Source organism: Oryzias melastigma, linkage group LG3 (genome assembly GCF_002922805.2).
Source record: "Oryzias melastigma strain HK-1 linkage group LG3, ASM292280v2, whole genome shotgun sequence".
Lineage (NCBI taxonomy): Eukaryota > Metazoa > Chordata > Actinopteri > Beloniformes > Adrianichthyidae > Oryzias > Oryzias melastigma.
Window position 1 is genome coordinate 13,371,052 of NC_050514.1, and position 20,970 is coordinate 13,392,021.

Here is a 20,970-nt window from a genome sequence, read left to right on the forward strand (position 1 = left end):
TTACAAAGAGAACAACTGGGAGCAGAAACATGTCTGTCATGATGATGGAGCTGATAAGTGCACTGGTTTGTCTCTCCCGCTGCTCCTCAGAGCAGGGAACACGCGTGTGCATAAAACAACTACGACAGACTTGGTGCTGTTGTTATTTTTGACTCTACTCAGCACAGTGCTACCAGCCGTTGTCGATGACAAAGTAGGTTACAAGTGTGTTTACATCAACCACAACTGCGTGCATGTATAAACTGTAAACATGGAATATGCAAACTAATCAAACCACCATGCTTCACTGTCTGAGCTACACTGCGTAACAATGAGGGCCTAAAACAAAGACATTCAAATCTGTTCACAGGGTGAGGCCTCCAACAGGAGCATCAAAACATTCTGGGTGAGGCTTTGACTGAGAGTTAGTTAAAGAATCACTCCAATAAAACATATCTTTTTTGGTGTTTTCAACATGTTTTTGTAATAAAGAAAATTAAACCTAAAACTGCAATTCTAAATATGTCTCTATTCAAATTGTTGTGATTCAGGAGCAGATGAAAAAATACCATTGGAAAAAAGCTTGTAGCAGTGACGTAAGTGCAACAATCGGTGGGCCACAAGTTCCCTGATCTGCTCCATTCTGATGCATCCACCTGCAGACAAATAAAGCTTTGTTTTCCTTGTCCGAGCACCACAAATGTTAGGTTGGGGTTGTTTGGGGCTGTAAGCTGGAGAGAGTGTAAACAAAAATGATAGGAAGTAGGGGCACGTTTACTCTGCACCAACAGTCCCGCCCACAACCCAGAGGTGAATTTCTGTTGAACTACTACCACTCTGCAGGAACTACACTATTTTACCAAAGCTATTTGTTCACCTATCCAAATGATCAGAATCAGGTGTCCTAATCACTTGGCCTGGATACAGGTTTATAAAATCAAGCCTTCAGCCATTCAGACTCTTTTTACAAACATTAGTGAAAGAATGTTCCACTCTCAGGAGCTCAGAGAATTCCAGTGTGGAATTGTCATAGGATGCCACATGTGCAACAAATCCAGTCATGAAATGTCCTCACTCCTTAATATTCCACAGTCAACTGTCAACTCTATCATAACAAAATGGAAAAATTTGGGAACCACTCAGCCACCAAGTGGTAGACCACATAAACTAAGAGAGAGGGGTCACCGAATGCTGAAGTGGATCATGCCAACAGTTCACTGACTTCAAACTTCACGTGGCCTTCAGATTAGCCCAAGTACAGTACATATAGAGCTTCATGGAATGGATTTTCATGGCCGAGCAGACTCATCCAAGCCACACATCAGCATGTGCAATGCAAAGTGTCGGATGCAGTGGTGGACTGGACTCTAGAGCAGTGGAGTCGGCTTGTTTTTCAGGAGTTGGGTTTGACCCCTTAGATCCAGTGAAAGGAACTTTGAATACTTCAGGATCCCAAAACATTTTGGACAATTCCATGCTCCCAACCTTGTGGGAACAGTTTGGAGCGGGCCCCTTCCACTTCCATAAAGACATGGAGGACAGGGTCTGGTGTGAATGAACTGGACTGCAGAGTCGTGACCTCAACTTTTGGGATGAATTAGAGTGGAGACTGAGAGTCAGACCTTCTCCAGCAACATCAGTGTGTGACCTGACCAATGCACTTTTGGAAGAATGGTCAAAAATTCCAATAAACACTCCTCAACCTTGTGGAATGCCTTCTAAGAAGAGTTGAAGCTGGAATAGCAGCAAAAGGCAGACCCACATCACATTGAACTCTATGGGTTAGGAATGGAATGTCACTTAAGTGAGTTAAGGCAGTTGAGCGGATACTTCTGGTAATATTAAGTATGTCCTAGAAACGACTCAGGTTTATTGGTTTTGGCTAAAAAAAAATAAATAAAAAAAACAGCGTAATCCTAATTAAAGGACCACTGAGAACACCTTTTACAATAGATCAAAAGATGATTTGAGTTTTACTTTTTTTCCCATTTGAAATTTAGCAAACATATGACGAAAAAGGCTAAAACAGAAAAACAACAGCACCATCTTGTTTTTGCAGAGCTGTCAGAGAGCTTCCCATAGAGAACTACATTTAAGGAGGGGGGCACTGAGTCACCATACATCACCCCCCTCTTTCATTAGCTGTGGCTTGCTTGATAATCAGTGTTAGAGCTTTGTGTTAACGGGCTCTAAGGGGCAGCGACTGAAGAGTGATATGAAGCAGGGTGCATATAAAGGGGTAAGGGTTGGATAATTGGACCACTGCAGGTTTGTGATGTCACTCTGCCCTGGAAACATACAGGCACAATGAAAGTCAACAAACATAATGTCACATCACTGGTAAAAGTAAAGATCAAAATAGAAACCTAACTATTCAAATAGTTTCGTATGTCTTAACAATATGTATTAATTTGGTATCTGTAAACCTCTTAGATTCATCAAGTCTTAATATATATAGTATAAAAAGTGGAATATTGTCAAGAAAAATTGAAGTTATACTGAGAATTTTCCTGACACCTAGATTTAAATCACACATCTTCATACTCGCTGCTTCCATAAGTGTCCCATAATTATTCACCCTGGCAACCAGGGTGAGGGGATGATGTCAGAGATTTACAGCCCAAGCGGTAAAAGTCAAAGATACTCATCAGTCTTTTGTGGTGCTACACTTGCTGAATGAGGATCAGGAGGTGATCCACCATCCAGGCCAAGGTTTAGAGGTGGAATAAAACCCGAGCAGCCTGCTTAGCCCTGAATCCCACCCCCTCGTGCACAGGAAGAAGGGCACAGGAATGGACAATTCACTTCTCTACTAAAATCATAACAATGGAATTTCATAAAAACTTTGTGCGGTAAAGAAAATAGAATAATCCCTTTAAATCTGCCGTAATGAGACAGAAGAAATCCTCATACTGTGATAGTTCCCCTCCCTTCACCCCATAAGATTTTAGGCTTTCCGAAGGATTCCACTAGCTTAGCTGCAAATCGCCTCACTGCTGTGCGATACTGCCACATCCTTTAAGAATGGGGTGAGACGCACGCAATCTGGCACATGTGTGTGAGCACAAAAACACTCACAAATCTTATTTGACTTTGACTGATGCATCCTGGAGAACTCCAGATTGGTGATGGTTTTTATTTCCCCCACCAGGAAAGTAAGCTGGTGATGCCGCAATGAATCAGAGTATCAGCCCGGCCAGGGACAGGCTGGGGACGGCTGAGGAGATGAGGGGTGAGAAAAAAAATGGACATCTCAGAGACAAATCCTGCCTGCCGACTGGCAAACCTTGAGGAGAGGGACCTAACTTTCTGTTTTCCTCTTAGCCAATGCTGGTTTATCGATAGACAATTCAGTGGTATGATGTTTAAGCTGCAAAAAAAGGTGCTATATTTGAAAAATGTTAGAAAAACAATCCCCCATGTGCCCACTGAATTGCTGATAAAAGCCACAAACAGGCAAAGAGGAGGTTCAAACAAAGAGCCATGCAAGTTGCAGAGAGTCCTCCGAAATGATGCGCCTGCGTATCTCCATTAGGGCAACTGGCGTAAACAGCCACTGATGGCCTAAATTAATCATGTTGAAACAGACGGATGTGATGCCATCACATGAAACCATGACTCCTCCATATGTTACCTGCTCAGAGTAATGCTTGTAAACTGAGTAATTGCAGCTTTGTCAGATGAAGTCTGTCTCTCAGCGGCTTTTTGTCCTTTCCCCTCAGAGCAATTCACCACCGTGTGAAGTATCTTTCAGTAACACACCCCTGCAACAGAGAGTGCCACCCAACAGTGGCTTAGCTTTTTTTTTTTTTGATAAAGTCATTAGATTAAAGCATATTGATACATTTTTAGTGCCAGTTTTTCAATAAGAAATCATAGGAGGTGCAGCAAATATGCAGACAATCCCGATTATCTATACAATATTGCATTAAATCGAAAGCATGAAAGATGTGAATGTAATATTTAATAATGCCACACATTATGTGCAATGCGATAAAAGATATGGAGATATTAAAAGGTAATAAGAGACAGGACCTGCCTCATCAAATGTCACCGTGCCATCAGTTACCAGACCCTCACAGAAGCAACGGCAACTGTTGCTTTTCAAGTCTTTATGCAATGAATAAATGTCAGAAAGTCAGCTTTCCTGTCCACGAGATATGACTGAGTCCCATTCTGGCAGTGCCACGGCTCTATCACTTCTCCACTTTGGATTCAAAGCCCGCTGGAAATGTTTCAAAAGACGTGTGTCTTCAAGCAGCCTGTCATTCAGCAGCCAGATTTTGTGCTGCTTTGTTCCTCCATTTTAGATTTATATATTTATTTTTTTGCATGGTGCCTGAGCTGTTTTTTTGTTTTTTCTCTCTCTCATCCTGCCTTTCTTTCTCCAACTCCAACTGAAACTTTTATTATTAAACACGTCTCACACACACAATAAGTGAATATAATTAGAACAATGTCGAGTAACTCTTTAGATCCCTGATTTATGAGATAATGTAGCTCTTAAGATGCTAATGTTATATACATACACAAACCTCTTTAGGCGAAAATCAATTAAACCATTAGAAGGATTCCAAATATAATCTTATTTCATATGCATGCACTACCAGAACCTTCCATTTGTATGTGTTGTAAGTGCTGTTCAGAGTGAACAATTTGTATCAGGAAATAACAAAAAAATCTGAAAAAATCGCAGTGATCATGATGCTTTTTTGAAACAAGTTTAGAGGCCATTAAACTTCAGATGTAACACGCATGCCCCGACTGACTGAAAAACATGTCTGTATTTCATCTGGCCATGAAATATGAATAATGTTGAATGGAATGCCCTTTTCAAAGAGCCTGATAAAGGTTTATTGAAGGCTGGAGTGAGCGGGATAGAGGTTGCTATGGCTACAAGTGTGAAAAGGGCATCTTTTCTGACTCCTGACCAGTCAATTAATCTTGCAATTGCAATTTTTTCCCACCTCCTTTCTTTTACTTTAATCAAAGGTTCACCCTTGATTCAACATTAATTGCGCCAAATGAAAAGAAAAAGGAAAGTCTAAATTGTGAGGATAAAAAAAACACTTTGAAAACCCCACTGTAATGCTGCAAGTCTTAAGATTAAGACTGCCACAAGGGATGAGGGGTTAATATTTAAGATGGATTAAATTCTGAACATTTGGTTTGTTTGGTCTGTGAGGAAAGAGAGATACATTTTTTAAGGCACAATTGAAAAGTTGCTTTACTTTTTGATTAAATTCATGCTTAAATGTAAAGTATTGTCCTTCCTAAAGGCTTAGATTGATAAAACGACATCCCATTTCCCTTTGCATATTTGCACATGAATTAGATGGGCAGAAGTTGAAATCCTTACTTTAACAAAGACTTACAATTCCAACAAAAGGGCTTCTATTCTTCATGCAAAATCTTAAAACACAAAAGTAACAAACAATAAATAAAAAAGATTAGATTTTTACTGCATTTGAAACACTAAGAATAATAATGCTAGTAAAATGTGAAAAAAAAAAAACAACAGGTTTAGCTCAACAAATAGTAACGCAAATGAAACATTTTTCCTCTCACAAATATTCCTTTCATCCTTCACACAAAGAGCTAACCTGACAGCCTAATTGATGACTTAAAAACACCTCTTTAAAACTGCATATTCATTATAGAACCCTAATTCTATCTTCATTCTCTGTACCATAAATTTCCTCCTCGTACAGAAGACAGGCTTTGTTGAATAACAATTTTTGTCAGTAATAACTAAATAGTGTATGATGCCAGCATCATTTATTTTCTCTTATCTACTAAACATGACATCCTCTTCCTGCATAATTGTTAAGGTGTGTTGCATGTGTGCAAATAATAATCCACGAATAATTGAATAAGCTCATGAGAAAACACTTGGATGGGATTCTTTTTTTTTTTTTTTTTTTTTTATCAGGGAGCTATAAACTTCACAGTAAAGTCATTCTCATTGTCTTCTACTTTGAAAGGAATAAATCTCCTGTGGCCTCTTCTTCATATCCACATTGTCCTTGAAGTTTCACATTATCCTCCCTCCTCTTCTGTCTCTCGCTCATCCCTCCTTTTCTAAAACAGGACAAGAGGCGGTTTGAATATCTTAATCCAGCTGCAGCTAATTGAGATTGGTCAGGTGGTACCGTCGAGCGGTGTCGGTCCCCACTCCATATTTTTTACTCCTGCATCTCTTTCTTCCTACTCATTTGCTTGGACGGTGGTATCAGGGTTGCATCTCCTTCCACCCCTGCTGCCTGTCTGCTCGTGATAGCAGCTTTAGCAGTCATCTCCACAGAGGCGGGCGACGTGCTGCCAGCCACTTCAACAGAGCCAGACAAGACCGTATTAAAGTCTGCTGCAGGCGTACTGAAGCATCAGTTAATCGCTGCTTAAAACTGACAAAAAAATGGGTTTGATGTACTTAAGCCTAATTATTGATTGCTACCAATTTGGTGAAACAAATTAATCAATCTGAGACTGATGAGCAGGGCTGGCATATCCAGATTATATATAGTATACTGAAAGGAAAGCAAGCAACTTTCTATAATGGAATATGTTTGCTCATCCAGTGCCTATTAGTGCAGCAGAGAAATAAAAAAAAAACTAAGTGGGGCAAAGGAGAGATATTAAGAGAAACAAAACTGAAGCATTGAGCTGTGCTTCTGTCTATCTGTGATGCTTTCATCAAATCACTTTCCAAAAAAATCGTCCTCAGTACCTAAGGAACTTGTGTCAACTTGTGAAAAAAAGGGAATAATATATCCCCCTGAATGCTTGGAACCTAAACAGGATCAGGGAGTGATCAGGACTTTAAGTACATGCTCTGTGCACTTGCTGCTCTGTTTATACGGAGGCACTGAAAGGAGAGAGGCTGCAGTGTTCTGGCAGGAAAGCAAAGAGAGCTCCACAGTAATTGGAAGGGCTACACTTAGAGGGAAACAGAGGACTTAAGATGGGATGAAGGAAGGAAGATGGGGGAAGGGGCGGGTGGGTAATAGGGAAAGACCTATGAAGTAGATGCTAAGTGCTGAGATGTGAAGAAAATAAGCCTGTAGGAAAATGACCCCAGGGACAATGACCAGTGAACAGCAACACACTTCTTTTTTTTCCCATTCAATAATAGACTGTCTTTCCATCTACAGTGCAGTCTATAGAAGTGTACTCAAATGGCTATATTCTATCAAAAACCTGTCATTCAGGGCAGAACTTTAAGATATCACTCAAATCATCTTGATCTATTGTGAATACGTGCCTAGCAGTCTTTTATTTATGATTATGCTATTTTGGGGCAAAATTGAGAAAAACTGTCATTTTCTAGAACAGGGTTTTTTTCAACCTTTTTTGGGTCAAGGTACACTTTTTCCTTGACAAAAATTCTGCGGCACACCAGCATCCAAATATGTAAAACAGGAGAAACTCTATAGTCTGTATAGAGGTACAGTCCTTCCACAATCTTCCGACAATTTTTTGTAATAATTCAGGCAGAAAAGCAAAATGTTGTAATAAAAGTTGTGATCGTTGTCAATAATAATCTTTAACTTAATTAGTTTAAAATTTGCTCAAGTAGTTGTTTCCCTTTTATTATTTTATTAATAACTATTAATATGCAATTTTATGTGACCTCACCAGAAACACAGTAATATATTCTTTCCAGAGAGTGATTTACTTTTTTTTATATATATATATTTTTAAATGTCTTTTAGAGAGCAATTGTATGATAACACCATGCTTGTTTTATACACAAAAAAACACATTATATTCCTGCTTAAGTTCAATTATAACAACACAAAAAAGTGAACATTTTGAAGCTTTTTTATTATTTTTTTTGTCTTAATACAAAATGTAACTTTAATCAAAAATGTTTTATTTATTTTTTGGTGAATAAATAAAATTATTTTAGTAGCATAGTGCAGAAGTGCTGTCACTTTAAGCCAATGCATTATGGGAGATGCAGCGCAAAAACTGACTCTGATGCTGGATAAACTCACATCTCCGAACTTCATTATTTTGTTCACTTTTTCTACGGTTTGACACCGGATCTCACGGGAAGCTACACCGCTAAACACAAGCTTTAGCTGTTATTTTTGTTGGAACTGTGAGACTTTATGAGCAAAGTCGTAACAAAAAAGTGAGGATGTTAACAGTGTTTCACTGGTCAGACTGATGACATGATTAAGCCTCCAAGAATGGTTGGTGGAGACAGTTAGAGGGGCAGAACTTTTCCAATAAACAGCTAGCTGTGGCTAAATCGCAGGACCATCATTCTTATCAAGAAGTCTTTATTGGAATCAAATTAACACAAAGAAAAAAAGTATTTCATGCTTTTTCATATTCCTAACTATTCAGTGTTTTCTCAGGGCCTGTTTAATGAAAACAGAGCTGATCTCCTGGTGATAGAAAATGTTTTGAGATCAGTGAAAATTAATAATTTCCTACTGCACACCTGGACGTCTCTCAGGGGAAACACTATTCTAGAACATAATTTCTGCAGAGGAGCAGGAGTTCATCCGAAATTCACTTCTGAGATGTGGAGTGAGCCTGCCTTAATTTCCCATCATCCCTTTGTCAACACTCTCTCACGCTAGCTTACTGCCCTTCACAACCCCAACTGAGTATTAGTGGTGCAACAAAAATGCTGTGCAATGTTGGATCCAGATGACAGCTCGGACAAAGAAATGAAGACGAACATGGATCTAATTTTCTACAAGTGGATGCATCAGAATGGAGTGGGGTAGTGAGCTTGTGCCCTGCCGATTGTAGCTTATATACTACAACTACAAGCTTTTTCTCAGCATTTTGAATAAAGAAATACTCGAAAGTGCAATCTGAATCTTAAATTTGGTAAATGGCTATATTTGTATAGTGCTTTACAACCTTCTTAAAATGTCCAAAGTGCTTTACAGTCACAGTCCCATTCACTCATGCACACACACACTTCACTGCGGAACACCGGCACCAACCTATAACCACCAGAAGCAAGGGGGAGTTCAACGTCTTCCCCAAAGACACTTTGACACCAAACATGCGATCGTCCAATCAGAAGTCGACTGCTCTAACTCTGCACCACAGCCACCTCTAATAATCTTGTGTCATCCATCATGAGAAAAATGCCACACGAACATGTTAAAAACACCAAAAACCCGATTTTCATCCGAGTGGGTCTTTAACACACCTTCTTCAACAGGTTATTGCAGTGGTTTGCCCTAATAACATTTTTCCCATGCCTTGTTAATTGGCCACATAAAGATTTTATCACCTGCACCTGACTGAACAGCAAAGGAAAAGCAGAATGTTCCATCCACAAAGGCCTTATCTTACAGTTCATCATGGACTGCAGGATAAAAAGGCAGTTACAAACATTGAAGCAATAGAATCCTTTTTTTTCCTCATGTAAAACTCTTTTGTGCATTCAACTGGTATTTCTGCAAGTTAATAAAGATGCGCTGGAACGCTGCCAGAATGATGTTTGCCACCCTTCACTCTTCATCGCCGTTCTTGCACAGTGCCTTGCCCTCCCGCCTCTGCCCTCCCCCACAGCTTAGCTAAGCCCCCTATGTTATTGGCTAAACACAGCCAGCTGCAGTCGGTTAACTGTCTAATCTGGCATCAGTCAATTTCTCCAAACAAGGAGAGGTGGAGAAGTGGAATGAAAGTCATAAGAGCGGGGCGGTAAAAAAAAAATAAAAACCTTAAAGGGCATTCGTGGCCTTTCACCGTGTGCTGCTCCAGGACCACATGCGGAGAAGTGGATGGATGGGGTTGCACCAACAAACATCCGACATCGATGTTGCTCTAGCGGCTTTTTGTTTCTCCTGCCCTACCACTCTCACGTCCTTTTGTCATGTGCCCTGTGTGTGTAAACGCGATCCTTTTGGTCTCTCATGGACAATTAAATTAGAACATTTTCAAAATGAGAAACATATGGAGCTTTTTAATTGGCCAATTTCTCTTGCCAACATGTGTGTTTTTTTTTTCCTCCACCCATTCTAAAAACCAATGAAAATGGAAAACAAAAACTGTTATCTAGTCAGACATGCATATTGCAGCACAGAATGTTGCACAAATTGTCATTGTCCTTCCGCAGAAGAGTAAAACAGGCCTTCTGCTCTCTGGATTAATAGCACCATTAAATGGAATCCATGCTCAGTTTACAAGATTATTCTTTTTGATTCTGTCAGAGAGATTCAAACGAGTTAGTCTGGGTGTTTCAGTACGTTTATGCTGCTGTGGCAATAACTGTTTTGTTAAGCAGGTAATGACACACACCAAAGCGCATCTGTTGTTGAAGCCGCAATGAGAAATTTATCTCCTATCCCATTACTTCTCCCTAAATCTACTTAATGTATAATCGTCAGTCTATTGCCTCCCCTGACCCTGTGCTAATCACGTGAAGTGGCTGGGGGTGACTGCAACACCTCATATCTGGGGAGTTATTGTTCTACACATGTCATGTGTAATCTGCCCGACCCACAGCGCTTAGAATAATTATTCATATTTAATCACCTCACTACTGAGCTACATCGTCTGCCGCTCACTAAGTCATTTTCCATGTTCCATTATCAAAGTTTCAGAGACGGGTGCTGTGGGAAGAGGGACTAAATGGAGAAGCTGAAGTAGTTGGGCTTATGAAAACACAATGGCCTTGTCTGCTTTGATAAACTGAGCACGTGAACCGAATGCACACACACTCACACCCTCCAACACACACACTTTAAAGGGTAAAAAAAGAGCAAAGAATAAAGTAGTTGCAAAAGAAGTAGCTCAATGTAAGTTCGGAACGGAGGAGTGTTCAGGCAAGCCAGACAACGCCATGCTTTATACACAAACACGAGGAGAAAATAACACTGCATCTTTCATTTCAGATCCACTTAAATGTTTCTGTGAGAGCTCACCTTGCTCCAGAGGTGGTGGTTTCACACCCACAGCCTTCAACTTGAGGGCTTCCTTCGCAGACATATCACAGCAGGAACCTTTGTTGGTGTCCTGGTCACTGTCAGCCTGGTCGCTGTCCCCATGACCGCTGTCTCTAAGACTCGCTCGCTCCGGGTCTTTGAATGTGGAACTACTGGAAAAATCAAACAACACACAAAAAGAAAGATACAATAGTGTTAGTGCGCAATGGGCCGATGACAAAACAACCTCTAATAGAACTAGCTGAACGTGAATAAGCAAAGCTAAATGTAAAACAAGGAAAAAAGCAATCATGAAGAGGGGGAAAAAATGCAACAAGGTGCGACTAAAACAGTTCCACAGCCTCACTAATTGCCATGCTGAGAAAGTACATGATAGTCTGAGTAGCATTTAATGCATGATCTGTCATATTGTGCAGCTTTGAACCTTATTAAATGTGCAAACAATCAGCACAGCTACAGCTATTAGCATACTGTGCTGGTGATATTAAGAAATCAAAACCTGGGATCCAGTGAGCGCCTATAGATTCCAACTCTTACCTTTGAACAAACTGCTGTCTGCTGCCCATGTAATTAGGCTCGGTGGGGAAATTGTCCGTCTGTGAAGAAGACAGAAGAAAATATGTAGTAAGCTCTGCAGAATATGAATGTAAAACACTTAATCCTGACAAAATATGGTTAAGAAAAGACAACAAGATGAGGGGTATAATAGTTAGAGGGAAAGTTTCAGCTGTCGTTTCTGTATAGGGAGGCTGGTTAGCTGTTAGAAAGTGTGCTACTGAAAAAAACACAAGACAGAAGAGATTTGATGACTCATAAAACAGTTCTGAGAAAAACAGAAACAAATAGTTCTTTTGTAAAACTCTTGGTGCTACAAACACTTCATGTGAAATTGTAATTTGTTTCTTCTGCTATTAATACCCGCTGACTTCCTAAATGTCTAAAAACTTTTTCCCCCCATTCTGACACATTGTAATTGTTTTTTAAAGTACTGCAGCTTGTAGCTATTGAACTGTATTCTGTTTATTCGCTAAGGGGTACCTGATCATACGCAGGGGTCTTCATTCCATTTAGATCAATAGGGGGAAAAAAACAAGCCAACAAATGCTTGTACAAACAAGGACTCACAAAAGCATTATTACCAAACAGTAAGAGAACAGAAAGAATAATGGAAAACTGGTATGAACCCCTATGGGGGAGCATGCAAACACTGAACGGTCAGCACTGTATGCAGCCCCGCCTTACAAACTGGATCAATCACATTGGCAATGAAGCACTCTATCTTTCTCTCAGTCTGTCTCATTCTCTTGGTAATTATATCAATGTAGAGTGCATTGGGGGTTTTAATCATGTTAAGGCAGTTAAAAGGTCACATAGATCTGAGTGTGGTCGTTGGCAAATTTCTAAAACACAAGCCCAGGCGTACAAAAAACTTGAGTATTTGTGTGACGTGTAAATTGTGTTTTTTTTTAATAAATAAAAAAAACATACTACATGTAAACAGCTTTCTATAGTTCAAATTAGGACTAGAATATAAACAATGTAGATTTCATGTACATAAAGCAATGAGGGAAGAAATGACTTAAACAGAAACGGCTTTCGTGCAGCAGCCGTCCTTTTCCTCTCAGCAACACACATAATTACCCGACGTTGTGCACAACTCGCTGTCTTGAATTCATAATGGTAAAATGTCATGTTTAGTGAGTAATGTCTCCTTGTGCCAGGGTTTTTCACATGCACAGCTTGACTCACAGCCAACAGAGTATTTCAATGTCATCCATGCACTGCGGTAGCTCAGTTTGAAAAAGGGGTGCGTGAAGGTCAGACAGGCCACCTCGGTACTTTGACCTTCCATGCTTTTACAAACAGCTTTATCTCCACCTAAACACTTTATTCCACTTCAGCCTTCGCCAGTATTCAAAGAGAACACTCACAGAACATATCAAAAGCTGGAATCTGACCATAAAGAAAGGAAAGTATGAATGTTTGAAACTGTTTGGCAATGAAATAATAAAGGCTGCTGAAAAACATTTATTTGAAGAGAGGTAAGGTTTTTTTTTTCGTTTTTCTTAAATTCACTGACCTTTTTTGTACTTTCATGACTGGCAAACTTGGACATACTTTTTTTTAATAGCTTTAGCATTTAAACAAACAAAAAAAGGTTCAAGGCTATGTTTTGCAAGTAGCTGAAAAAAATGCAACAAATTTGCCCAACAATAAAGTTAAATTGAAAGATATGTTTTATTAATTCGCTGGCAAAAAGACAAAAAGATTCTTCAACTACGACTCATCTTTTGAACATGTGCTTAAATGGAAACAATCTCACAAGATTTAATTAACCAAGGTTTTTTTTTTTTTCTTACACTTAAGACAAAGATCAGAGCTTAAGAAACCTGCCTTCCAACCCCTACAAGCCAATAAAAAACACATTACTCCACTTCATACAAACCTCTTTCCTGCCAGTTAAGAGTCCAGGCTGATCTTAAGCCTTCATCTCTTCCTGTCTGTCTAAACTGCACAGCCCTTTCAGTACAATGGAGCACTTTCAAATGAATGGGTCGATAACGGGCAGTATGAGCTGCTTTGTACTGAGCCAGTCAGCGCTCACAACCAACACAAGATAACTTCGGAGAGGTTGATAATCTGGACCACACAGTGTGTGTAATCAATTAAATGCTTTAAATATCATGTTTCTTCCTAAAAGCTTTAAAAACTCTAAATTTGAGCAATAAGCAAAGAGCGAGAGAACTGGATAGATCAGAGCCGAGTTAAACAACTCGTTTACTTATCGACCAAACATCCTCTGATCTCATTTATCCATCTTCTAAACCTTCTTAATCCCTTTTGAGGTCATGGGGTTGCTGGAGCCTATACCTGTGGGTAGAGGTAGCCATCCTGGATGGGTTACCAGTTCATAGCAGGGCCACACAATCCCATTGAGCGACTATTTAGAGCAGGTGTCCCCTAACCTTTTCTTGTGAGGGTCACATAACTGCTTTCTTCTCTGATGTGGGGCCGGGGTCAGTTTGTAGGCTAACAGAAAAAAGCGTAACAATCACAGCCTAAACTTAAACATCTATGATTTTCCAGAAAGTCACACATAGCCTAATTTTAAATAATTCATTTCTGTAATCTTCATAGAAAAAGATAATACTGAATCATTTTAAAAATTAAACCAATAATTAGTTTATTCTCTCCCGTCATAGTTCAGACTGTAGAAGGGTGGAGTAAAACGTCACGTTCTATGTGAGTCTCAATCAGCCAGATTGAAAGAATATATTAATATGCGTCTCTGATAGTGTTTAGGGGGCCGGGCTGAATGTGGAGGCGGGCCGGATCCGTAGTTTGGGGACTCCTGATTTCCACCAATTGACTTACGACGCATTTTTTTCCAATTGTGAGAGAAAGCCAGAGTCTCTGTGGAGAATCCATACATATACTTGGAGAACATGGAAACTCCACACACAACAAAGACCCAACTGGGATTTGAGACAATACATTCTTGCTGTGTAGAACCTGCTTCAACTCAATTTGAGAACAACTGGCAGGTTTTTGGTAAAAAAAGGGACTTCTGTGCGTCACCCATTATAATGCCTTCAGATGATGGTTATATTTGTCCAAAAGTTGGTGTGATATCCAGCAGGTGGTGGTGAGGGGTGCTTGAACGGCATAGAGATCCCGTCATGTTCGGCCATGTTTGGATGTCAGAGAAATTTCTCTTGCCTGGCTTGGATGGAAGCATGCTGCTAAGTAGCAGTGACTGATGGGTTATATCTAGTTCATGAAGCAAGGCCACAGAGGTCACTGAGATACTGAGTACAGGGAGGCTGAGTAAGTGTAAAAAGCTGCACTCTCTTCTGTATTCCCAATGAGGCCCAAAGACTGACCGCTCAGACAGCGGGCCGATTGAGACAAATAGGCCGAAAATGCTGGAGTGCTGTCCTGCTGTCGGAGCACGCTGGTGGATTTTGGAGCACTGTTCATTTCTGCGAAGCCACACCTGTGTTTAGGTGTTGTTGTGTGCACATGTATTGGTAGGGATGGTGAATGAGGAAAAATTGCAGCTTCTCGTTCACACATCATTGGACAGCTCTCTTTTATTCAGCGAACACGAGTGCGCACCCCTCCCTCTGCCTATCCCGCCTGGTATGATACATGCGTTTGTCCTTTGCTGTCTAGCAGAAGATGCACATAACTCTTATTGTGTGTGTGTCCATGTGTCTGTGTGTGTGTGTGAGTGCATCTGCGTCTCCAGATCAGATAGCGTGAGCAATCTCTAACCTTTTTTTTGACAGTAAGCTCAATATATCTATATGTCTTACTGTATTTGTCAATTAATGAAATGTATTTTTATCTAAAAATATATGATTACTATGCCGAGACTGAGATCTAGAGACAAAGAAAAAATGGGATACAAAGAAAGCTAAAGAAAACGAGGAACAAGTGTAAGGGAAAGGGGAATTGCAGAACAGCAACTGGTGAGGATGACAAAAGGAGTAAAAAAAAAATGGGCGGGCAAACAAGACAATAATTACACTGCATTGATTATCTGGTGGCTAAGGAGCAATTGTAAGTGATCAGATCTAATTAGCATTGAAGCATCTTCCTAGAGATAAGAGACTGTTCAGTAAATGTACTTGAATGAACTTAAGGCTAACAGTGGAATGTATCCTCTGCTCTTTTGCGTATCCGCTCCAAAGAAATGCTTTGACAGTAAAGCTGATCTTCTGATGCCGGGGAACAAAGAACTGAGAACTGAAACTGAAATGGGATCTTATCTCCAAGATGCCTTATCAGTATTAGGAAAGTGCTGGATTTTACTGTGTGTCAGAAATGTCACAATATTCACACTATTGCATTACAGACTTGTTCTTGGGTGACTTTTGGTTGAAGAAAGTGGTCATTTAGTAGTTTTTATTATTATCTATCCACTGTGTATTTAAAAACAGGCCTCACAAAACAAAACCCAAAAATCTCAGGTTTGTTGTTTGCCACTTGCCCAAGGTTGAACAGTATGGCTATACCTCTTTTCGATAGCATGCTTTAATGCACAATATTTCTGTACTCTGTTGCCTGCACAGACACAGAAAATCAAAATCTTCCTTTCCATCCCAGTTACTGCAAGACTGTAAGAGAAATCATTTAAAAAACAGCTTACCAGTAAATCTAATCATGTCACCTTCAGAGATTACACATCATAAGTTGCATGTTGCTCAACAGCTTGTGAGAAGAAACATACGTACTTCACTGAATATGTTATCTTTTAAGTCACATCAGATGTTTAATATTTTTTTAACAAAAACACGTTCAATTAAGACTCATGGTTACTAAACACCCACATGTTCCATACTAGCTCTTTCTTTAAGTTTTGTAAAAATCAGTGTTTCACACAAGAGATGAAACAATATGGAGATAATAACACATTTGAGAAAAGTCACTCTGTTTTTACAGTTTGGTCTGAGCATGACACATAAAGTAGTCTGGCAAAGTCTGTAGCAAAATCTCATAAAATCTGTTGTCATTTTTTTATGAATTTCGTGCATCTTTTCTTAGAAATTCTACAAGGCAACATCCTGAAATTTATGTCCTACTCCTACTAGTAAGTTTAATTTAAATTGTGGAACATGAAGAAAAAAAATATGGTGCCACTGTAATTTAACTGCAATAAATAAAAATATATTGAAAAGACAATTATGACTCATTTCTATCAGTTCACATTTGAAACACAGCTTTCATCTTTGTTTTCCTAAATGTATAACAGTTGATAAAATAGACCAAATTAATGAGCACAATAACTCCAAATGAATAAATGAGAAAACATCTCCTGTAATTTACATTTAATACGACAATAAATTAATCTTATTCATTTATCTCTCACGTTTTCACTGCAGTGGTATGCAATAAATGAAATCATTGTCCTTTTTTTAAAGTCAGTGGGATTTAAAGTCTGAACCCTTTTTCTAATTGTGACTTCAGCTTTATTTTATACAACAAATCTGATATGAATCAGATAAAATACTCATGAAATGAGTTGCAAATTTATTTCAGAATGTCTTCTAATGGAACAAATTGCTGGTTTATTATGACACCAGTGGCCCCGATAATGCAATGCATCAGTCTCATCCCGTTAGTAATAATTTTACCTTATTCAAAGAGACTATTGAATTATTTTTATGAGTTTCGTCTTTTGTGTGTATGCAAGCGCCCACTTATTGATAAAACGTGTCTCTCTCTTTCATTATAGAGTGCTAAATAGCTCTTGGAAGGCTTTCATGCGGAGTTCCATAAACACAATGACCTCTCACGTTTCCTAATTGCTCCCCAGAAAAGATTCGATAGCTATGATTAATACACTGCAGCTCTCATTGATCAGCTAATATTTTGGTTGACCATAAACTGTCATTAGATCCACCTTTCAATAGCACTGGGAAAAACTTCAAAATGTTCTAATGGCTTTCAATGTAGCAGAAGTGAAATGTAGATACTAAACATAAAAAGCAACATGCTTGACGTAACTTCAAATGTATAGTTAACTTTAACTTACACTTCAATCATCTTTTGATCTTTTGTAAAAGCATTCCCAGGGGTCCTTTAATTACAACTATGCTTGCATTAAAAAAAACTGTCAAGTTTCTTGGACATCGTTTATGAAGAGTAGCAGTAGTTCATTAGAAGTAGGGCTCTGAGTTGTGGGCAGGACTGTTGGCATGGAGTAGGCCTGCCCCTATTTCCCATCATCCACTTGTTTCCACTTCCTCCCACAGGCTTACAGCCCCCTCTTAACCTCAACCTAATATTACTGGAGCAACAAAAGCCAGATACCAGCTCAGACGAGGAAAACGAAGACATCTATGGATCTAGTTGTCTATAGCAGAGGCATCAGAATGGAGCAGAGCATGGAAATTGTGGGTTCCCGTAGTCCCACCTACAAGCTTTTTCTAATGACATTTTTGTGTCTGCTTCTAATTCACAATTATTTGAATAAAGAAAACTAAGAAACGTAATTTTGAGCTTAATTTTCTTTATACATGTCCTCCATCAAGAAAAAAAAGTTGGTCTAAAGAACTTATCAAATTCATTTTCTAGATAAAATATGTATTTAACAATACATATTTTTGTGTTTGTTTTTGTTTTTGTTTTTGTTTTTTTTTATAAAGAAATTACATAATTTAGATGTAATCATTTCTAATTCTGATATTTAACAGAGCATGGAAAGGACACTCCAGTAGGTGCACAAACCCTGACTTTGAGAGAAAGCCTGAATGTATTCCTGAGCAGGTCATTATCATCTTGGGAAGCAGCTCACGTACATTACAATGAAACACACACACCAGAGAGAATGAATTCACGTGGACTTGTTTTTTTTTTTTTTCTTTCTATTGCTTCTTCCTCAACCACCTCAGTCCATATACTAAACACTCACACTAATATAGGTGCAAAAGTGTCTCACAGAATGGAAGAAACATTACAGCACAAGACTACATTTTACATGTTAAAAGGCGGCTAACAAGCCCAGATTTAATGTGCACTAGAAGTCCTGCATTTAACTACTTTGCATGTAATGAAATTATTAGTGAAGTAATTGAGCTACTATTGAAAGAATCGCCTTAATATACCTACAATTCAATAAAAACACTCATACATCATGTTGACTCCTTGGTGAAAAGATCGCAAACTTTTAACCTCAAGTGCAGGGTTTAAAATATAGAATAAAAATAAGTAGGCAGATCAAGCTGCTGAATTATGCCATATTTATGCTGCTGAATCAACAAAAACAAACAAATTCCATGTACACAGATGCAGGTACCTCAGTTATAAAATATTTAATGCATTTTTTTAATCAAAAATCCCCTAATTTGCCCATTCTTTACACGTTTAACCTGCACCAACGTTAAAATAGATTTCTGACTGATTTCTGCACAATGTGTATTGCAGCTTTCTTAAGAGCTGCTCATGTAAGTTGGTATAAAAGGGATACTTTTATACTAAATACCTAAATATGAAAATAAAACACACACTTGTTGCATACAATTAAAATAAGGAAAAGTAAGGAATTTATTGACGAACCCCCAAACATAAAGTATTTGTCAAGGAGGATCGCTTTAATCCTCAAGTCCTATCAGACTATTAATGTAATGGCAGTTGAAAGTGCTGGCTTCTCGCATGACTAAGTACCCGGTCACTTCCCTGTAAGGGTAGTGTAATCTCACTCAGTTGGACATCATATATCACCTTCACCAGAGCACAACTCTTCCCCATGTGCACTTACATTAAAGGATAGGAGCACAGAACAAGTGGGGCAAGGTTAATTTGGCATATGATCTGCCTAAAAAAGGAATCCTACAGAATTCATTCATCTGCTTTTTGAGCTCCAGCCAGTCCTGTTTCACACAAACGCAGCAGATCACCATCAGAGGTTGAAAGATCAATCCCTGGAGAACATTAGATCCACAGATGAAAACTGGACTCACACTGAATCCAGTAAAGCCTTAACAAGCACGTTGTAGCAGCTGCTATGACCCCTCTTTAAAATTATTTATTGATAAAGCTGAGACTTAAATATGTTTGATCTACACAACTACGGCCAGTTATTTTGTATCATATTTTGCAATAAGAACAATTTGACCCATGTCTTTCTCATATGGAGCCACCAATATATGTATAAATCTATTTATCTCCATAAAAATGAAACGTAACCCTTTTGAAGAGCTGATAACAGTAGTAATTTTGATAAACAGTTATTACTACATGTTCCGATTATATATAATTTTTGTGAGTTTTCTATGTCCAGAATGCATCCTTTAAAGCTGTTGTGTTCTACTGCAAGTATGCATTCACTATAAAAAAAATCAGTTTTGGTATTTTGTTTTTTCAAAAGATATTGTAATCTCTCTGATTAACTTGATCTCTTTTTTCTCCTCATTAAGCGAAGCCATTTACTATTTGTTGAACCTAAAATGAACTAATCCTAATTCTGATGTAAGAAATGAGTTTGAAGGGAAACATTGCACTTCTGTGCCACCTTACAAGCTGCTGTTTGTCTTCAGGCGAGCAGACTGTGTTCGCAAAAAATGCCATATGTGTCGTTTGTTCAAGCAAAAGAATTAATTCCAGTTTCATCTGGGTGGTACTGGCACAATTCATATCCTAACAAGCTGCAAACTACATTCAAATTGAGTGAATTCATATGACTGACCCTGGGGTTTTGGAGCTGAGTGAGAAGTCTGCTATAATCCTCTTCTAGCAGACCAGGGAATTGATGTCTACATGTGTGAGGGGATGTGTGTGTGCGTGTGCATACATGCACTTCTGCGTGTTCTTGTATTATTCATTTGTAGGGGACCAAAACCTGTTTACTCAGTGTCATTGCGGGAACATGCTTCTCTTTTGGGACTAAAAAGACATTAAACAAAAGTGCATTCATTACATTTTAGGGTAAAGAGCGCTTTAAAAGGACACAGCGGGGTAGCTTCGTGTTAAGGTTAAGTTACAGTGCAGGTTATGATAATCCCTGTGGTGATTAAGGTTAGGTAGGCCTTTAGTAAATAAATCAAGCCCTAACCCTAACCCTGGTGAAGGGATGCAGGAATTCTCATTAAAGTGATTCACATCATGAGAATTAAACTGAATGTGTGTTACACCTAAACCCAGGAAGCCTGAAACTGTAAACACACACTTGTTACATGCATGCTGTAGGCCAGAACAGATGAAGGAGACCTAGTGTAATTATGATGTCTTATAACATGAAACTTCTTATTTATTTCCAATTTTTACTTTGTCGTTTTTTTCCCCATATAATTTATTTAGAGTTCATCAGACATTGACATTCATCAGTCCAAGATTTATGGAGGCAGCAGTGGATGCAGTCTATTGTTCACTTAGGAAAACAAATTGTTCAGTTTTTGTAGAGGACAAAATCTGGGAATAGGTTGTGCTTGCATAGTCCCCAAAGTTGCAATGCTTTCACCTGAAATGGCTGATAACTTTATAACCTAAACCTTTAGTGTTATCAATGATCTTCCTATTTTTTTTTTTCTGATCTCATAACCATTTAGAAGAACTCTTTGCATCA

General features: G+C 38.8%; 1 protein-coding gene across 2 annotated transcripts in view; it reads right to left on the reverse strand.

The window, feature by feature from the left end:
• The window catches only part of pcdh17 (protocadherin 17), a 59,646-nt gene that overhangs the window by 24,636 nt on the left and 14,040 nt on the right, over window positions 1-20,970 (reverse strand). For both annotated transcript variants that reach the window (XM_024295550.2, XM_024295549.2), the window contains exons 3-4: window positions 11,439-11,497; window positions 10,881-11,053 (exon numbers count right to left, since the gene is read on the reverse strand). In XM_024295550.2, coding sequence (XP_024151318.1) covers window positions 10,881-11,053; window positions 11,439-11,497 — 232 coding nt within the window. The remainder of the gene's footprint in view (window positions 1-10,880; window positions 11,054-11,438; window positions 11,498-20,970) is intronic.